The sequence below is a fragment of the Prinia subflava genome, chromosome Z (assembly GCF_021018805.1).
Source record: "Prinia subflava isolate CZ2003 ecotype Zambia chromosome Z, Cam_Psub_1.2, whole genome shotgun sequence".
Lineage (NCBI taxonomy): Eukaryota > Metazoa > Chordata > Aves > Passeriformes > Cisticolidae > Prinia > Prinia subflava.
In genome coordinates this window covers 88,764,618-88,781,637 of record NC_086283.1, presented here as the reverse complement: position 1 = coordinate 88,781,637, position 17,020 = coordinate 88,764,618, and the positions used below count along the sequence as shown (strand labels likewise).

Below are 17,020 nucleotides of genomic sequence, written 5' to 3'. Positions count from 1 at the left end.
GTCCCTTTGTCAGTCTCTAATCAGTGTACAGGAGCACTCCTGACAAAGTCCTCTTCCCTCCAGGACTGTAAGAAGTGCTTTCACCTCATATCTAGATTAACATAAAAATAACAGTGTTTCATTTATATTTATTAAAACATTTACCACTCACAAAAATGTTTGGAAGGAAATGCACATGCGGCAAATGAAAGCCTAACATAGCATTTTAACAATGTGGTCACAAAAGGAAAGAAAACCTTTCCACATGTATGAATCAATAATGTGACACCCACTTGTGAAGATCAAGTTCCCAAAAAAAGGAAAGCATCAGTGGTTGTCTAGAGAGTCTGATGTGTATCAAAATTAAATGGGTATTAATATTCATTATGTAATTCTGCGATTAGATTACTTACATCAAGAAAGCTAACATCAATATGTAGATCAATATCTACATCATCAATGGCTCCATATTCCCTGAAAGGAAATAATTACATTACATTAGAGCTCTTTAAGATACTCCTCAACCCAGGAGTGCTTACAACATGGAAGATTTTATAAAGGATTATCTTATCTGCAAAATCAGAATAGTTATAAAATACACATTTACATAGATTGGATCAATATTCCCAGTGGGTGACTGTCTGCTGCACTTAAAAGCTTTTTTCAGAGGATCTTGCTTAAGTAGGCTGTCTTTTTCACTAATTCCCCCAAAATCTCTCCACTGCTACTGTGTATTTCTGTCTCATGTATTGCACAGATGAAGAAAGAAAAATTAATAGTCACATGCTGCTCCTATTTATGAAACAAGAAAACCCTTGTTAATTTTCAAAAGTATATCTGGTTAACAGCCAGTAACCTAAGAACAGGCTTCAGATAAACCACTGAAGACAAACACAACATCGCCTAGAGGATGGCATGTTACCTGGAGGACTGCTTCATACATTCAAGCATTTGTTTGTCAGAAATAAAGACTGCCCTGTAATGTGCTCAAGGCAACAGTTATCTTTTTTACCTGATATGTTTAGTATTGCAAGATTTGGATTTAACATTGCCATCTAAAATCTTACATTTGAACTATGACTTTTCTGCTTCTTATTTTCTGACTCATTCTGATTGCCCTCCCCCAATGTACTTGAAGACTCCTGAAAAACAGAGCTAAAAATACTTATTCACACACCTAAACAAAAAAACTGTTTTCCTTTTCATTTACATTACTTAAGTGGACAACACCGTAAAAGTACTATGTCTCAAATTTGCAAAGATTAGCTTCCAGTCACAGGGGTGTTTTTACCTTTAAAACTGCATTTCTGTGCTTGTTCTCACATGACTTCCATGCTTTTCTATTAAACTTGACTAAGTGCAGAGCAGCAGTTGTGCATAAATCAATCAATAAGGCAGTTTTGAAATACTAAAATGTAACTTTTTCCTACCAAAAGCACCTCTCAGCTGTGGTAGGGTTGAGTTTGCACTGGAAATCATTTGAGCTCTTGTAAAGTTCAGTGAAGGGAGCCCATTCCACCAAAATTCAGCAACCCAGTGGTTCTCTCTGGTCAGGAAAAACCAAGTTCTGTCTCCAGATCAGGCCTGTGCATACATGGCACACACAGGGCAGGTGAATGTCAGGACAGGAGACTTCCCAGCCACCTTTAGAGCTGCTCCAGTGTCACCTCACCCAGAGCTCCACAGGCACTCGCTGACCTCCTAGAGCTCACTGAAAACCTGGCCTTGAAGCAGGGAAGCTCTCCCCCCACTGAATGGCTCAGCCACTACCCTACTAAACAGTGGCATCAGGTGTTTTTGTTCACTTTCCACAAGGTCCAAACATTTTTACTCTATCTTAAGTAGTTTTCATGAATGCAGGCTGGTGTTACATAACTGAGATGCAAAAGGCTGTAAAAGAATAATTTTATAAATTAAACAGAGGAATGGTTAAACTAATGGAATAGAAATATTAGTGAAGAACAAGTACTATAAAATTAGTTTAAACTGTGACATCTCCATAATCATGAAATCCCTTTGCCCCCACCCCACTATTATCCTAGAATATGGATTTTAGACACATGATGCTAACTCTAGTTTTAATTTCCCAAGCTGACATGAGGAGGAAATCATGTTTTATTCCAAAAACTGCATCTTATGATCTGCTGTCTACAATGGCTTCATCAACACATCTTGATTTTAAAGCTTCTGCCCATAAATGAATAAGCGATATAAAGAGATAGGGAAGAGTTTGGATCAGCTGGATGGATCACTTTCTCAGGGCTTTTGTGGCCAGATTTTTAAGGGCAGTGCTGAAAAGCATGCTGGTACAGAAACTTCACTTTTACATGTAAAAATGACTCTTGGCAGCAAGAGATTACTGAAAGGAGGGCCAACTGTCTAGGAAATGCGCCTCTCAGTGGATACCCCGGTCAGACAAACTTCTGTCTTCTTAGTGAAGTGGAGCTGCATACGAAGGATGAAAATAAATGCTTAAAGCTGTGGAGTGTATTTACAAGAATTTGTAAATATTTTCAGCTGCAGTAGAGTGGATAAAGGATTGAAGTTTTACACATGCCAAAAGCAGCCACAGGTGCCAGTTCCTACTGTAGTGAGCTCAAGGGGATCACAGTGTTTCCAGTGAAACAGCTGATTCAATATACTACATGCATTTAAGTTTTCAAAAGGTTACATATAATGTTTCCATTTTAGGAGCTTGAGGGAATTTCATAGTTAGCAGTTTAGCAAATAAACATTTATTCATTTCCTAAACCTATATACAGCTCTTCAGATTTTAATTCCCTGGATTCTTTAGGTGTAACAAATTTCCATTTAATTAGAAAAGGTATAGTACACCATAGCTGTAGGTATGGTCTCTCTTCTTCCTACTTGGTTTGTATTACAACTTTGATATTTCCCTTACAATACATCTGACATGTCTGTTACATCTTACCTACCTGTTATTTTTATGGAATTATTAAGATTACATTGATAGAAAATGAAGTTACAAAATATCTGAGGCATAGTAAAACATATATACTACCTTGATATGCACTATGGCAGAATCATACGCATTCCTATGTGCCCAACAGAATTTGTGTGTAATTACTCTTAGCAATTCACGTCTGACCAAGGTTCCACTAATTCCCCGTGTAGGATGCTTTAGATTCCCACAGTCTGAAAACTTCCCTAATCTCTGATCAAACCCTAGCTTCTTAGTGTCTCTCTCATGATGACAGGGCAGAGTATTTGATCACTCATTCTACTTACAAACAGCTTTATTGAAGAAGAAAAACTATTATTGTGTCTTCTTCCTCTCCTTTTCTCCTAGACTAGACAAATCCAATTCCTTGCTCCCTAGAGAAAGTATTTATTAAATCTCTTATCATTCCACTTGTTCACCTCTAGGGCAAAATACAGAATATGACAGAAGAAGAATTTAACAAGGGTTTAAAGAAATGTTGAAGAGTAATTTACAACAAAACACAACAGCCTGACTAGAACTGCAGAAGACAATCATGTTTTAGAACAGGGCTGTTCTCAGCACAGCTCCTTGTAACCAAGCTGAACCACAAAAGAACCCCCCAAAACCCAGCATTGATGCTTGTTTGCAGTGCTCCCTCCTTTTGTCACACAACAGAGAGAAATCACCAGAAAAGACTTGTTCTTTGGTAGCCGGGGGAGCTCCACACAGAAATCAAAGTCCAGAACGTTAAAGGTTCCACAGTACAGAAAGGCCAGTGCCATACCTGAGAGATACTGCATTAGGTCCATAGATCTCTCTCACTGCTGTTAAATCAGCCTCCAGCTGTGGGTGCTTGTGAAGTTCTCCATCATAGCTAACCTGTCAGGGAAAGAAAAGTATCTTGAGAGATCTGTATTTCATTTCTGGCACCTGATTTAGTCTTTGAAGGTTCTCTCAGTAAAATACATTGCATTAAGATTCCTTAATGCCACACTCAGAAGGGACAAGTTGAAGCCCTGAGGCCACCTCATCTGCAAAAATAGTAAGATTTTCAAAGCAGGCACCTCTGCCTTAAAGTGTTTTGAGGGTTCTCTTCTCATTTGGGGGAAGAGAAGCTGCAAAGGACTCATCCATCTGTCCTAATTTGCCCCAGGGTTTTTTCTTGGACACTTGTGTATTTTAAAAAGCTTAAATAGGATAAGAACCAGATGTTCCCAGTCCTGTCATCCTAGTCCAAACACAAAGGTTTGCTTGCTCTTGTTTGTTGTCACACTCTAGTATATACTAGACACAGAATGGCACAGGCACAAGAGAAACATGAAACTACTCTCTATACTCAGCACCTCAGCATCTAAATTACATTTTCAGCTTACTCACTGGCTGCATTCTGCCCACCAGTGCAATAATAGGAGATAAAAAAAAATTAAAAGAACACCTTCCCATGTTAAGTATTACACCAGAAAAGGTATAAAGAAGTACACATCTAGACACCAATCCGCTTGTTTTTTTAAACTCTACAAAAAAAAATGGAAAAAGTTATGTTTGTGCTTACACTAAAAAAGCAAAACTTGAGAGCTGGTTTGGTTGGATTCTATGAAGGCAAAATAATCAATATCCTCCTATCTTCTACAAGGTCCAAAATATCTCTTTCGGCATAAAGAGGCATAGACAAAAATCTATTCACCATCTGTCTATTAGTACCTTCTTCTCAAGAAAAATGATCCTGATTGTGTGAACCTAAATCTGTGTTTTCACAACACTTAGAATGACAGTAATTCCACAGAAGTCAATGAACTCCCTAGATTTGAGCAGATTTGAAAATGAGTGTAGGATCTGGTCTGTAGGTTTGACAAGAGAGCAAAGCAGCAGAATGTAATTTATCCCTTTAGATCCACACATCTCTATAACCTTATCCAGGAATCCTGCAGAGAATGCTTGGTATTGCAGAGCCACATCCAATTGCACTACTGTTTCTTCCATTTGGACACCCAAATCTGCAGGAAACTAGTGCTATGACACTTTCAGCTCTGCTACTTAGATGTGCTTTTCAATTTAATTAAATTTCAGTAGTATTAGGAGAATAATCAGATAATCACCTTTTTCTATTTGAAAATCAGCAGAGAGTAATTTGGTTAGAATTAGATCTAAAATTCTTTAAGTGTAAGGCACAGAATTCATCAGCATGGCATGGACATGTAGATTTCAGAGATATCAATGATATTCATGGCAAGAAGGTTATAAAAAAAGTATACTTCCTTTGTTTGGGCAGAAATGTCAGAAAAATTTTCCAAGTGGCAGAGCACAGGAAGAAAATCGTTATTGTAATTTTTTTTTTTTACTTTAGGTAGGGGGAAACCAATCCTTTTTACATGCTCATTACTCAAAGAAGAATTCTTTAAAGATGCATAAATAATTGCTGTCCTGCTTCCAAAGAAAGCACAGCAACCATTTCACAAATCTTAGCTGTGGTGCACTTGCCACCTTTGTTGGTACTAAACCAGATTTTAAAATTAGTCTTATGTTTCAATAACAGTAAAATACAAAAGCAACATTATGCAGGACACTACACTGCTCCATATAATACTTTTTTCTAATCTATTTTCTCATGGTAAGAGGCTATGAACTCAGAAAGGAAATAAAGCAGTGCTCTGGCAAATTTTAAGACCACAGTATGGTACTTCTCACCCCTGAACTAGTGCCACAGACGATGTACAGAGGAGGCTGTCAGAGTTTTGTATTTCTGCATTTTCAAGTATGTCTTGTAGCTGAAGCACAAGAGACATGCACAGAGAAAGCCAAAGGCAGCAGCATTTCTGTTTTCATCTCCTGTTCTTATTTGCAAATGTAGAAGATAGAGATTCAAAGCAAGAATTAACAGAGTTGCAGAAAAAGTGAATATAACAGCTAAAAAATCTGATAACTGATGTGACTGAAAGGTCTATGTTTAGAAAGTCTCCGTTTTTAATCTAAGACTTTATTCAGATTGACAAAAGGTTGGTTTTTAAAAGGAGATTAAGTGATTCACAAACCTAAATCCCATTGAAAATCAATAGGTCTTAGACCATTGAACCACTTAGCTACTTTAAAGTATTTATCCATTAAATCCTTAGGGAGGATTACAAGCAGGTGCCTAGGGAGTGAATACAAACATTTAATTTACGAGCAAAAGGTTGCATCTTCTTTACACTGCCCATCAAATGCCATTTCCCATCTTCCATGGGCCCTGTTTCATCAGCAGCAGCTCTCCTGTCTTTCCAGCTGTAGCCACTTGGAAATACTGAGAATTATTCCTGACCTCTATCCTTCCCAACTGTACTGCACACAATCACCCTGGCATCTCTTCCCTCTGTTTGCTGAAGTCAGTATTTCTGTGGGCACAGCAGACACTTGTCTGAAATGAGGGAGCCCGCCCTGCTTGTTACTCACATACATGGTCTTTTGTCTCCCCAATACACCTGGTGCTCTCTTGGCAACTCCTAGAAACACTCTGCTTGAAAAAGGATTGTTCTTTTTTGTCTTTCAAGGGACTTCGCTCATTACCTGATTTCCTATTTATTTTCTCAGTCCTCAGTATTATTTTTAACTCTAAACGTCTTTGTTAGACCTTTGTCTTTTTGACCATGAAATTTTAAATTCATTAAATTGTCCTTTTTTCATCTTTTTAAATACACTTTCTGTGATGTCTTCTTTTTTTTTTTCCTGTTCACTATATTTTGTTTATGGATATTCTATATTCAAGACAATAATGATCAACTGATATTTTATTTTTATTGCAGACCTGATTATTTTTTGCCAGTTACTGTTCCTTCAGTTAAATGTATTACCTCACAGGGAAGACAATGCAATATAATCTAGTTTTCTTTTTAATAGAAGGCACTTAAATTCTAACCAGTCTTGTCTATTACACAGCTCTTTTATGCCTTGCAAAATGATGTACTGCTATCTGCATTTGTATCTCACAGGCAGTGTTAATATTTATTAATTCATTTGGGCACTGCCAGGCATCCTTTACCAAATGTATCTGCCCTAGTTCAAGAAATAAACACTCCCAGCTGTTTTCTGCCTTTTCCTTCTCCTTGAGGTTACTGCCCTTTCCTCAGAGTTGAAAAATGAACCGAGTACATGCGGCTCATCACTACAGGACAAGACCAGAAGCTTTTTCCTCTCAGGCAGATTAAAATAAAACACTGCTCCTTGCAGTGAATTATGTGCATGGTGCTCCCCAGCACTCCCCAGCATGGAGCTGTAGGAGTCAGCAGCTGAAGGAAGGCAATGCCTGCAGTTATTTCTAAAGCAAACATGAGTCAATTCCCCATGTTAGCTATTTCAGACAACGAAAACACATTATTTCAGTCCCAGTTTCAATATAACTTTTAATAGCTTTTCAGGGGCATGGGGTCGTGTGTTTGTTTGTGGGTTTTTGTTGTTTTGTTTTGTTTTTACCATAAAGCACCTCAACGTGAATTTGGTGTGCCGACCCCACCGTGCTGCTGGCTCTGCAAAAGGAGAGGCTCAGCGATGCCCTGCTCACCAGCATCCCTCACTCTCTGCACTGACCCACCCTGCTGGCCCTGCTGGCGTGCTCCTGCAGCCTTGGCTCTGCACCCAGGGCAAGGGACAACCCTCACAAGCAGCAACCCTAATTCGCTAAAATGTTCATCGAAACAAACAGTTCTAATAACGCAAGTGAGGAATGATACCCTGGGGCAGCACTGAGGCCGAAAAATAAGAGGAATCTGAATAAACAGACTAGCAGTGTGAAGCACATTGCAAAAGAGAAAGGCATGAAAAGACTTTATTTCCCAACACACAAGAGAATGTAAGAATTAATTCTGCTGAGGGAACAAGAAGGAAAGAGACTGAGCAGTACAGTCATCTAAAATATGCAGCATTTTTCAAGGCAAATTTTACTCTAGAGCTCAGAAACAGAATGGACTGTTGCCTAGACCAAAATTGTTTTGTTATAATGATTTTCACTCTAAAAATGCAGTGCTCTTTACTTTAAAAAATGGCAATTCTCCAGCAGGAAACAGATTTGGATCCAGCCTGACTTCCCATTTGTATTAATAATGGAGTAAGCTTTACAGAGTCAGTTATCTGTTTCCTGGAAGTAAGCTACTACCTTCTATTTTCAAGATTTCTGAAGGGTATTTGCTTTTTCCATTTTTATAGCTTTGCAAAAGTAAGCAAAGTAATCTTATTTTGAATATGTTATAATTAAAATTTTGAACACATTCAATATTTATGCCATAAAATGCTATGTATATATATATATACACATGCCACTCTACTCAGTACTGAAAAAAACATAGGAAATTAAATATTATTATAAATTTGTAATGCAATGAACATAAGAACTTTCAAATGTTGCTTTTTTGGAACCTGTGCAAAAAAATTCCTGCATTACCTGTCCTCCATAATAAAATTCCTCAGAGTCATTATCTCCTTCAGAGTCTTCTTCAACTGTGCTGCTGTGCCGTGACTCCTTAATGGAAAAGGAAAGTTAACAATGATAAAAGTAATATGTTAATCTTGCATGTATAGCTCTAAATGTAATTACAGGAATCATGATTTTACAAATCAGCTCATAGCATCCTTTCTTGAGAGATCTTTTAGTACGATTTTTACAGAGGACCCATTTTAAGAATGATGAAATATCACACGAAAAAAGCACCTAATACAGGGTACATAAAAACACCTTGAATACGTGTTGGAGAAATAATACTTGTGTGGTTACAAACACAGCATGGTATTTTAAAGAACTGGATAATTCAGCAGACTTTGTGGAGGTACTCTGTGCTTTTGCTAAACAAAGCATAACTTTCCCATCAAGACTGGTTCTGGATATAGATCTTTTAGTGTGTCAGCAACCTATGACAATTTTATTTTATTTTATTTTATTCTCAAAATTGAACCCTAATAGTTCCAGGAAATAAGCCAAGTCTATGCATGGAATATCTAATGATTCCTTCTGTGAAAACCTGACACTCTGCTGCCTAATTATTATTTTTAACAGAAGTCCCATCTTGGTGCGAGGAAAGTTTCAAACTTGATTTTCTGACTAGCTCTGCTCTGAGACAGTGAAAAGTAAGGATTAGAAAGTCCTATGCTTACCTAAGTAAAACCTGCTCCAAATAGGCTGCTTTGTGAATAATATCATCAAGTAAACTGAACTGATGCTGGTACTGACTGCAACTCAGCATGAGATGAAATGTTTTACTTAATTTCCCACCACTGGAACCTTTATTTATAATTGTATAATTGCTTGAGACAATAATTCTTGTTTCCCACAATGCATGTGTTATTTCTATGCCCTATGCTGACTAGTAGCCCCTAAAGAACACCTGGTAAAATCATCATTCTTCATCTCAACCTGAACATAATGGATTAAGCCCTTTATTCTTATTTGTGTCCTACACAGACATGTCATAATGGAATAGAAATCAGGAATATGGATCAAAAAAATAGCAGTTACCCCTAAATTCCACACCCATAAATATCAGTACATTTACCACCAATTCTTATGGTCAGACATTGTAATCTCATTTTCCTACCTCTGCCTCTAAATTCCTGCTGTATTCACTGTATGCATACATACAGTGTAAAAGTGTATTTATCCAATTTCATGGCAATTTCTGGCAAGGCATAAAATAATTTCTGCTTCTACTTCACTGAAAATAAATGAAGTAACTTTAGTCTTTTTTGTTTTATAATAAAATTACTTCAGAGGAAAGTCTGTTTCAAAGTAGAAATGAACTGAACAAAAATTCCACACGAAACTCTCACATTAGAATAGTGACAAACCCATAATATCCTAACCAAGCCTTGAACTGTCCAGGCAACAGAAATCATTGATGCTGAGAGATTTTTTACAGAGGAGTTTTTTTCAGTACTTTCAACTAGAAACAAAATACAAGTTCAAACTCAATCCCACAGAAGCTAACTATATTTTAGGCTTTTAAAAAAATGGGTGAATTCTCCCCACACTTGCTCTTCTTATGTTCACAGAGCACTGAATACAATGATGAGGCAGTAGAAGGAAAGTATTTTCTGTGCAGTTTCTCCCACCATGACATTTTACTTACTAGAAAACCCAATACATATAGCATCTAGGCATGCTTACCTCCCCTTTCCAGGACAAGAAACTCAGCACACACCCTTACCAAAGGAAGACTTTAAGTCAAGCACCTGAAGCCCTGACAATGCTCCATCTCTGGCTCGAGGCAGGAGCCTTTGTGGTACCTTCTTTGAGGCCGTGGCACTGTCAAACCCCAAGTGCAGATCTCACCTTGGTGTCACTTCTTTCTTATCATCTCAGACCTGTGCCAGAGGCACAGGGCAAATACTACAGCGCCTGGAAGACCCGAATTCTCAAGACCCTGCTTAGGGTGAGAGGATTCCTGCAGGTCTAGAGCCTGCAGTGGGACTGCTGCAGGCTACATGAAGAAGCAGTGAGTAGGAAGTAATTGAGATGAGGTCTTATGTGCCAGAGCAGGTTAAAAGGTAATGGAATCACTATTTACTTTTTCAGGAGAGCTGTGTATTTAGGGCCAACAGGGCCTACAACACTGTTGAACCAAAAATGAAACACCAAAAACATATTCCCTATGATAGGAGGAGAATCTCTATCCCAACTAAGTGAATCACTGGTTAATCCATTTATGAAACCCAGAGATATATGGTCACCTTTTAAAATATGTAAACATGCACAGACTGAACAAGCACACTTTGATAGGAAGCCTATGATAAACATTCATATTCTATTATTTTGTTTTGCTTCTGAAAATAATTTCTGTTAAAACATGCATACAAGAAATACATACCTCTCCATTCTCCCTCTGTAATTTTGACTTTATGGATAAGCAATAGTTGACATCACTGGTTTTTCTTAATTCTTAAAAAAAAAAGAAAAGGAAAACAAGGAACATATGTGTGGAAAAAAAAGTGAAATAGTTTTGCACAGGCAGACTTGGAATTCTTAGTTGCAGTAGTAGAGCAAATAAGGAACAAAAAGTTACAGATATTAAATGCCTCAAAGAGTTTACAATGCAACAGTCTAAAATTAGGAAGCCCCTACTTCCCAGAAGACTTTTTTTAAGTGTGAATTGAAACTCACTTGATCCATCTAGGAGATTTGTTTTTCCCAATTCATGATTTACAATTTAGTGTCATTCATTAATTCCATAAAATTTATAAAAGAATGACAAATCAAACCCCTCAGGAAAATAAAATCTTCTATATAAAAGATAGGTTTTTACTCTATTGTAAATTACCGGCTTAATTTCCTCTCAAAGTAAAGAAATATTTGTAAGTAAAATTTATCACAAACTTCTGATGATAATAGCAAGATTTCATTTCTGTGTTGCTGCAATAACTTCAGTAACATTACTCTTGATTTACATCTGTATAAATGAGATAGAGACTGAAGATCATACTGGTCCCCCAGTGGAATTCAAAATAATTCTATGTTATGCAAAAAAAAAAAAAAAATACCCCAAAGATTTATAATAATAATAAAAAATTACAAAATCAGGTGTTCCTATCTGAAGAACTGCCAGAATTAAGAGTGCTCTGTGCAGTTTCTTCTGCAGCCTGAAATAATCAGGGAATTTTTCTGCTAAATTTTAAAATGTCTCCACAGAGTGTGCACAAATCTTTATTAAATACTGTATAAATGCGCCTGCATGTTGACAAGCATACCCTTTCATGTATCAAGTACTTTTTGAAAATAAGGAAATAATTTATAATGAGAGGGAACCAAAATCATTAGGAAAAAACAAATCATTTTTCTATAGTTGAATTTAGTGAAACAGCTGAACCATTTCCTGAAATAATTCACCAGAAGCACTGGTAGTTATAGACTATTTTATCTGCAATGGTGAAGATTTAGTGAAGTTTTGAGCAAGTGATCATGAAAATTCAAAATTGCAAAGTATTAAACACCTCTAGCTGTATTCAAGGGGAATTGCTCTAGCACAGGCTGCAAGACATTAAAAGCAAAAAATACATTCTGCACACAACTGTGGTGATCCCCAAAATAAATATTTTAATTTCTTCTATTCTGAAATGTATGACAATTTACTAGACCAGAGACCAACAAGACCAAAGAAAACAGCAAATTGTACAGCTGAACACTTTAACACCATATCTCCCTCTAAGTGCAGACATCTTATCTTTCCTCCAAAATTATGAACTGGATAAAACTCTCCGGACATAGGATTACCTGTAGCAATTTGGTGGAAAATTACTGGAATTGGCTCTGTTGTAACTAACACATCTTCATCGTTATCAGAACTGGAAACGTAAGTGTTATCTACGAAAGAAAAACACTTTGCATGGTGAAGTTCCATTGTGCTTTGTCAGCCCTTTCCAATGTTTCCTATCCCAGACTTGTACCACAAGGAATCACTCCCTAGATGCTAAGGGAAGCTGAACATTATCACCTTCCTGGTGTGTTTGGCTATTTTCCCTTGAAATTGTTAACAAAAAGAAAAATATTGTAAGTATGGGAGATTCAGACCAAATCTTTATAAAGCAAAACCAGGGCCTTTGATGTCATGGCTTTTGTGAATCACACCAAGCACTGCTCGGAACCAACCCACAAGGCTTAGAGTGGCCAATCTTTTCAAAAATTAATACTTGTTCTAAGTTTTTTGCTATGTCTGACACCAAAACTCAAGATAGATCTGATATGCAGAGTGAAAGCTGCACTGAGAACTGGGTGTTAACAGCCAATTATGCAAAATACCTGTGCCTCATTTTGCCTAGTCACGTAAAGGTTATTTGAAGTGTCTTCTAATCAGTGGATTACCTTTCCTCTGCCTGATTCAGGGAGAAAAGAAATCTCTCCCACTTAATAAAAACAATGGTATGTATGAGTATCATAACTGTATTTCACCAAATTTCCTTTTAAAATGTAGGGATTAATCTGAGAAGTGTGTCTTGGTTTTTTTGATTTGGTTTCTTTTTTTTTCTTTCCAACTAAATGTTTACTAACGAAAACCAGAAAGCAGCAGGGTTTTCTGTACTATTGGCAGGAGCTAATTTTGCATGTATTGCTGAACTGCTTATGAAAGTAATGATACTTGGTTTTCTAATGATCTGGGCTGAATTGAAACCTATGCCCTGGAGCAGGAAGGCTGACAATGAAGATAAACACAGATAAAGTGACATAAAAGGACTGAACGAAAGACTTACGTATTATAATTTTGAACGCTTTGATCCCACATCAGCAATGTGCATAAAATCACACACAACTTTAAGCATACTGCTGCAGCCTCCAAGCTTTTGAGAGCTCCCAGTGCAACAGGTGTTAACACTAACTGGGAAGAAGGTTCAGTAATGCCATCCTTCGTGCCACAGCAGTTCCTCACCACCTTTATCAAGAGGGAGCGTGGGGCAGTGGCCGTTCCTTGCACCAGGCTGGGCAGGGCAGCAGCCACACTGCACACACAGACAGGTTTTCCTGGCTGCCACCTGAGAAACAGCCTTTCTGCCACGTTCACACACACCTGCCACGCCTGGCTGTGTCCCCCTCCTGCTGTCCTGCAATCTGAGGGAGCTGTGCTCCACACACACAGGCTGTGTGCAGCAGTGCTGCAGGAGGACAACGCTGCCCAAGCCCTGCACTCCTGTGGGCACTGCACAGCATCAGCCCCTGGCTGCTCAGCTGCACACTGGGCACAGGGCCATGCTTTACAGCCATGGCATCGTGTGAACTAAGCAGGGTCCCCTCTGTCACTCCTTCTCCCACTTCTGTCTGATGGCAGGAGGGACTGTGAGCTATAGCCACAGGACAGCTGCATCTTTCCCTCTGCAAGGAGCCCAGCCTTGCCTCTGTTTATGGTCTCCACCTTATTGTCACCATCATTTCCATATCCATCTTGCACATGCAGCACAAGCCTATCTGTTTCCCAGTTTGGGAGTGTAAGTTATTGCTATAGTCTGATGAGATTAGATAATTGAGGCCATCATTTGGTTCTAAATATACCTAACACCACATACATGGAAGGGAGAGAGGAAATCCTTGTGCTATAGCTTGATTGCTGTACAGAAAACTAGGAACAGAGTATGTTCTGTACAGAATAGACATACATATATGGAAAAAGGACTGCTCAGCTACAGGTTTTATAGTTTTTAATTGTATTTTTATGTCCACTGCCATTCTTTCTTGGCAGCAGGATGATTTTCACTGCCAAACTGGGTTTTTTCCTTTGTTATTTGGCAGCTATTAGGTTTAGGTTTTTTTTTTTTCCTTCCATCCACATGATGAGACTTGAAATTAAGATAATGGCTTTGATTTGTTTTCTTCAATAACTTGTTTCTAACATTTGACACATAGGAATACGTGTCCTCTTCACTGGAGGACACTGCCTGGACCTAGCAGAGGGATGCAGCAAACTACGTGTTGCCAAACTGGTTCTCTCCATGTCTGCTGCAATCTATTGAGGTCTAAGAGGGGTGTGTAACCTACAAATCACTGGGATAAAAGAATACAGCAGTTCTGTAAGTTTGTCAGCCAACACAAATCATTCTGAACATAAATTCATTAGCAAAATGCTTGCTGCCCTGCTGGTTCCTGCAGGAGCCATGATACACTCATATTAGTGGGACTCTGGTCTACTCATTGATGTTATGTTCTATAACTGCTCCTTAGAAGGATTATTTTCCACAGTTGTGTCAATGGTATGAGAAAATTGTTGCAGCAATACTTTGCTGAAACTGTTATTACCTGACTCTAAACTTTCTAATTATGTTTTCACAACTCCAGCAATGGATATGTAAGTTTCAGACATTACTGTCTCAACACTATTCCTGTCAGGTCCTCAGTGTGCCTTTGTGAGCACATTTTTAGCTTTCACTTTCAAATACAAAACTTTCAAACACCTTCCATTTTGAAAGTTGTCATGTCATAAATCCATAGGTACGATTTAAAACTCAGCTGCCTGTGTTTGATGCTTGAAGAAGTGATTCAGCAACAGCTACACACTGTTGTCAGTACCAAAGTGGTGATGGCTGCATACATTACAGCAAAGCAGGCTGTGGGAGTATGTACACTACCCAAGTCTCTTCTTTCGGTATCCAAAACTTACTTTTGGTGGTATCATTTTAGCTGAATTGCATCACTTGTATAATGCCCTCATCTCTTCTATTTTCATATATTTATTGCATGCATTAGCAACTTATTTGATGATCAACTCAGACAGCCTTGTCTTGGATTTACTGATTTAAATCTGATCCACTCTGTATTACAGTCTTAATCCACACAGGATAAAAGTTTGTTGTAGCTATGTACTAATAAACTTTAATCTGCAAAGACTTCTACTGTGAGAAATTCAATTTGAGAGCATGTGCTGCTCTGAACTCTATCAACTTGCAGCACTACTTGAAGAACACCTTCCAGCTGAGGACATCAGCACAGAACTTCTCACTCTTGATACCATCATAGCCTGAAATCTTCCTTAAGATACATCTCGGAGAAGGGAGACAGTCAGCAGTAATGTTAGGTTAGAAATGTAGGACAAAATCAGGCAACAAAGAATCAGGCTCATTGAGTCAAAATGAGTGTTTTATGACCAAAGCTGCAAAATGGCAAAAAGTCCTTATTATTCCCAACACACTGAACATCTCTTCATCATAAAGCAAATATATATCCTGCAAAAGCCTGAGATGTGAATGAAATCAGCTCTTCTAAAGCCCTAAAGGGCTGGATTTTAATCAGTAAACATGTACTGGTTTACTCTCTGCTCCTAGCTAACTTCCGTGTGAAATGTTCAAATGCTATCTGCCTTTAAAATATAGGGTGTGATGGCACAGAATATTCATCATGTTTAGAACACTAAAGGCACTCAGGCTTGTAGGCTATCAGGACATGCTGCAAATAACACCCACAAGGAAATTCTGAGGTCTATCAGACAGAAGAGTTTGCCAGGAAATGAGCTCTCAAATGAGCTGTGCGAGTAACTGCTGCTGGTTCAGTGCTTCAGCTTACCATTTACTAAGCCTTCATTAGATTCCCTTTAGAGGTTCCCAGAGGTCAAATTTTGATAGTTAATGGAATAAACTGTTAATAACATATAGTGAAGATTTTTTTCAACTATTTGTCCCTCCCTTCACTGTCAGCTCAATACAGTATTCATATTCAGTAAATCCATTTATCACTGGTATGACTGTGCATTTTATGAATCTCAATTTCTCCTATTTCTAAACGTTGAATAGACGAGTATCATTCTACTCCATGTTTTTTATGGGTTAAAAAATAAATCTAATAAAGGTTGTTAGCATTCTTTCACAGAATCCATTGTTTTTATCATCATTGTTGATTTTCTTCTCTATCTGCTTCAAACACGTGTTTTGATCAGAATCTGCTGCTTATCAGCGAAGAAGGTCAAAGTCACACTTCTTTAGAGCTTCGAAAAGAAACAATATTTCTTTGATAAACATTTCAGAAAAGCTACAGATAAAGATTGAAAAAGGACAGAGGGTTTCATATCATTCACGGTTCTTACACTGTTAAATTATCACAGGTGCACAACGTGGTGCAATCCAACAGTATGACCATAAACCTTTATTTGCACCTGTCACCCCTGCTTCCCTCTTCTGCTTCTGACAGCCTGTGCTGCCTGAAGTATCTGTGCAGTGTCTTTGTGAAGGAAATTGGGGAAACAGGCTCCCTCAAGACTTGCTTTTGTGCTTACCCGCCTCTGTTTGCTATGAATAACTCCCCTTGTCAAGACCGGCCACGTGGTCACGCCAGCACCTTTGCCAGCCCAGCTGAAGGTACCAAAGGGGGGCTGTGCTGAGATCTGCAGTGCGTTCCCTGTGAGCCAGCGCCACCGAGAGCCGCGCACGAGCGCCTGGCCCCGCCAGAGCAGAGCAGGGCTGAGCCTGGACAGCACCAGCAGCCTCAGCCAGGTGTCAGGCACAAGGGCTCTGCTGGCCCTGCGCCAGCCTGCTCAGGCTCTTCAGAGATCAAGCTTTGTCTGCCGTGCCAAAGAGGAGCTGGGCACTTTCTCACCCCTATCCCTGCTGGCTCCAGCACCCCAAGCTACTGTCTGAACTCGTGAACCTGTGTTCTCACCCTGACCCACCTGATAA

The 17,020-nt window shown here is 38.6% G+C and overlaps 1 protein-coding gene across 1 annotated transcript in view; it reads right to left on the bottom strand.

Annotated features, from left to right (window-relative positions):
• PARP8 (poly(ADP-ribose) polymerase family member 8) overlaps positions 1–17,020 on the bottom strand; it is a 125,130-nt gene that overhangs the window by 50,940 nt on the left and 57,170 nt on the right. The window contains exons 4-8 of the mRNA XM_063423388.1: positions 12,147–12,236; positions 10,747–10,817; positions 8,331–8,408; positions 3,708–3,802; positions 393–453 (exon numbers count right to left, since the gene is read on the bottom strand). Of these exons, the coding sequence (XP_063279458.1) occupies positions 393–453; positions 3,708–3,802; positions 8,331–8,408; positions 10,747–10,817; positions 12,147–12,236 (395 nt within the window). The remainder of the gene's footprint in view (positions 1–392; positions 454–3,707; positions 3,803–8,330; positions 8,409–10,746; positions 10,818–12,146; positions 12,237–17,020) is intronic.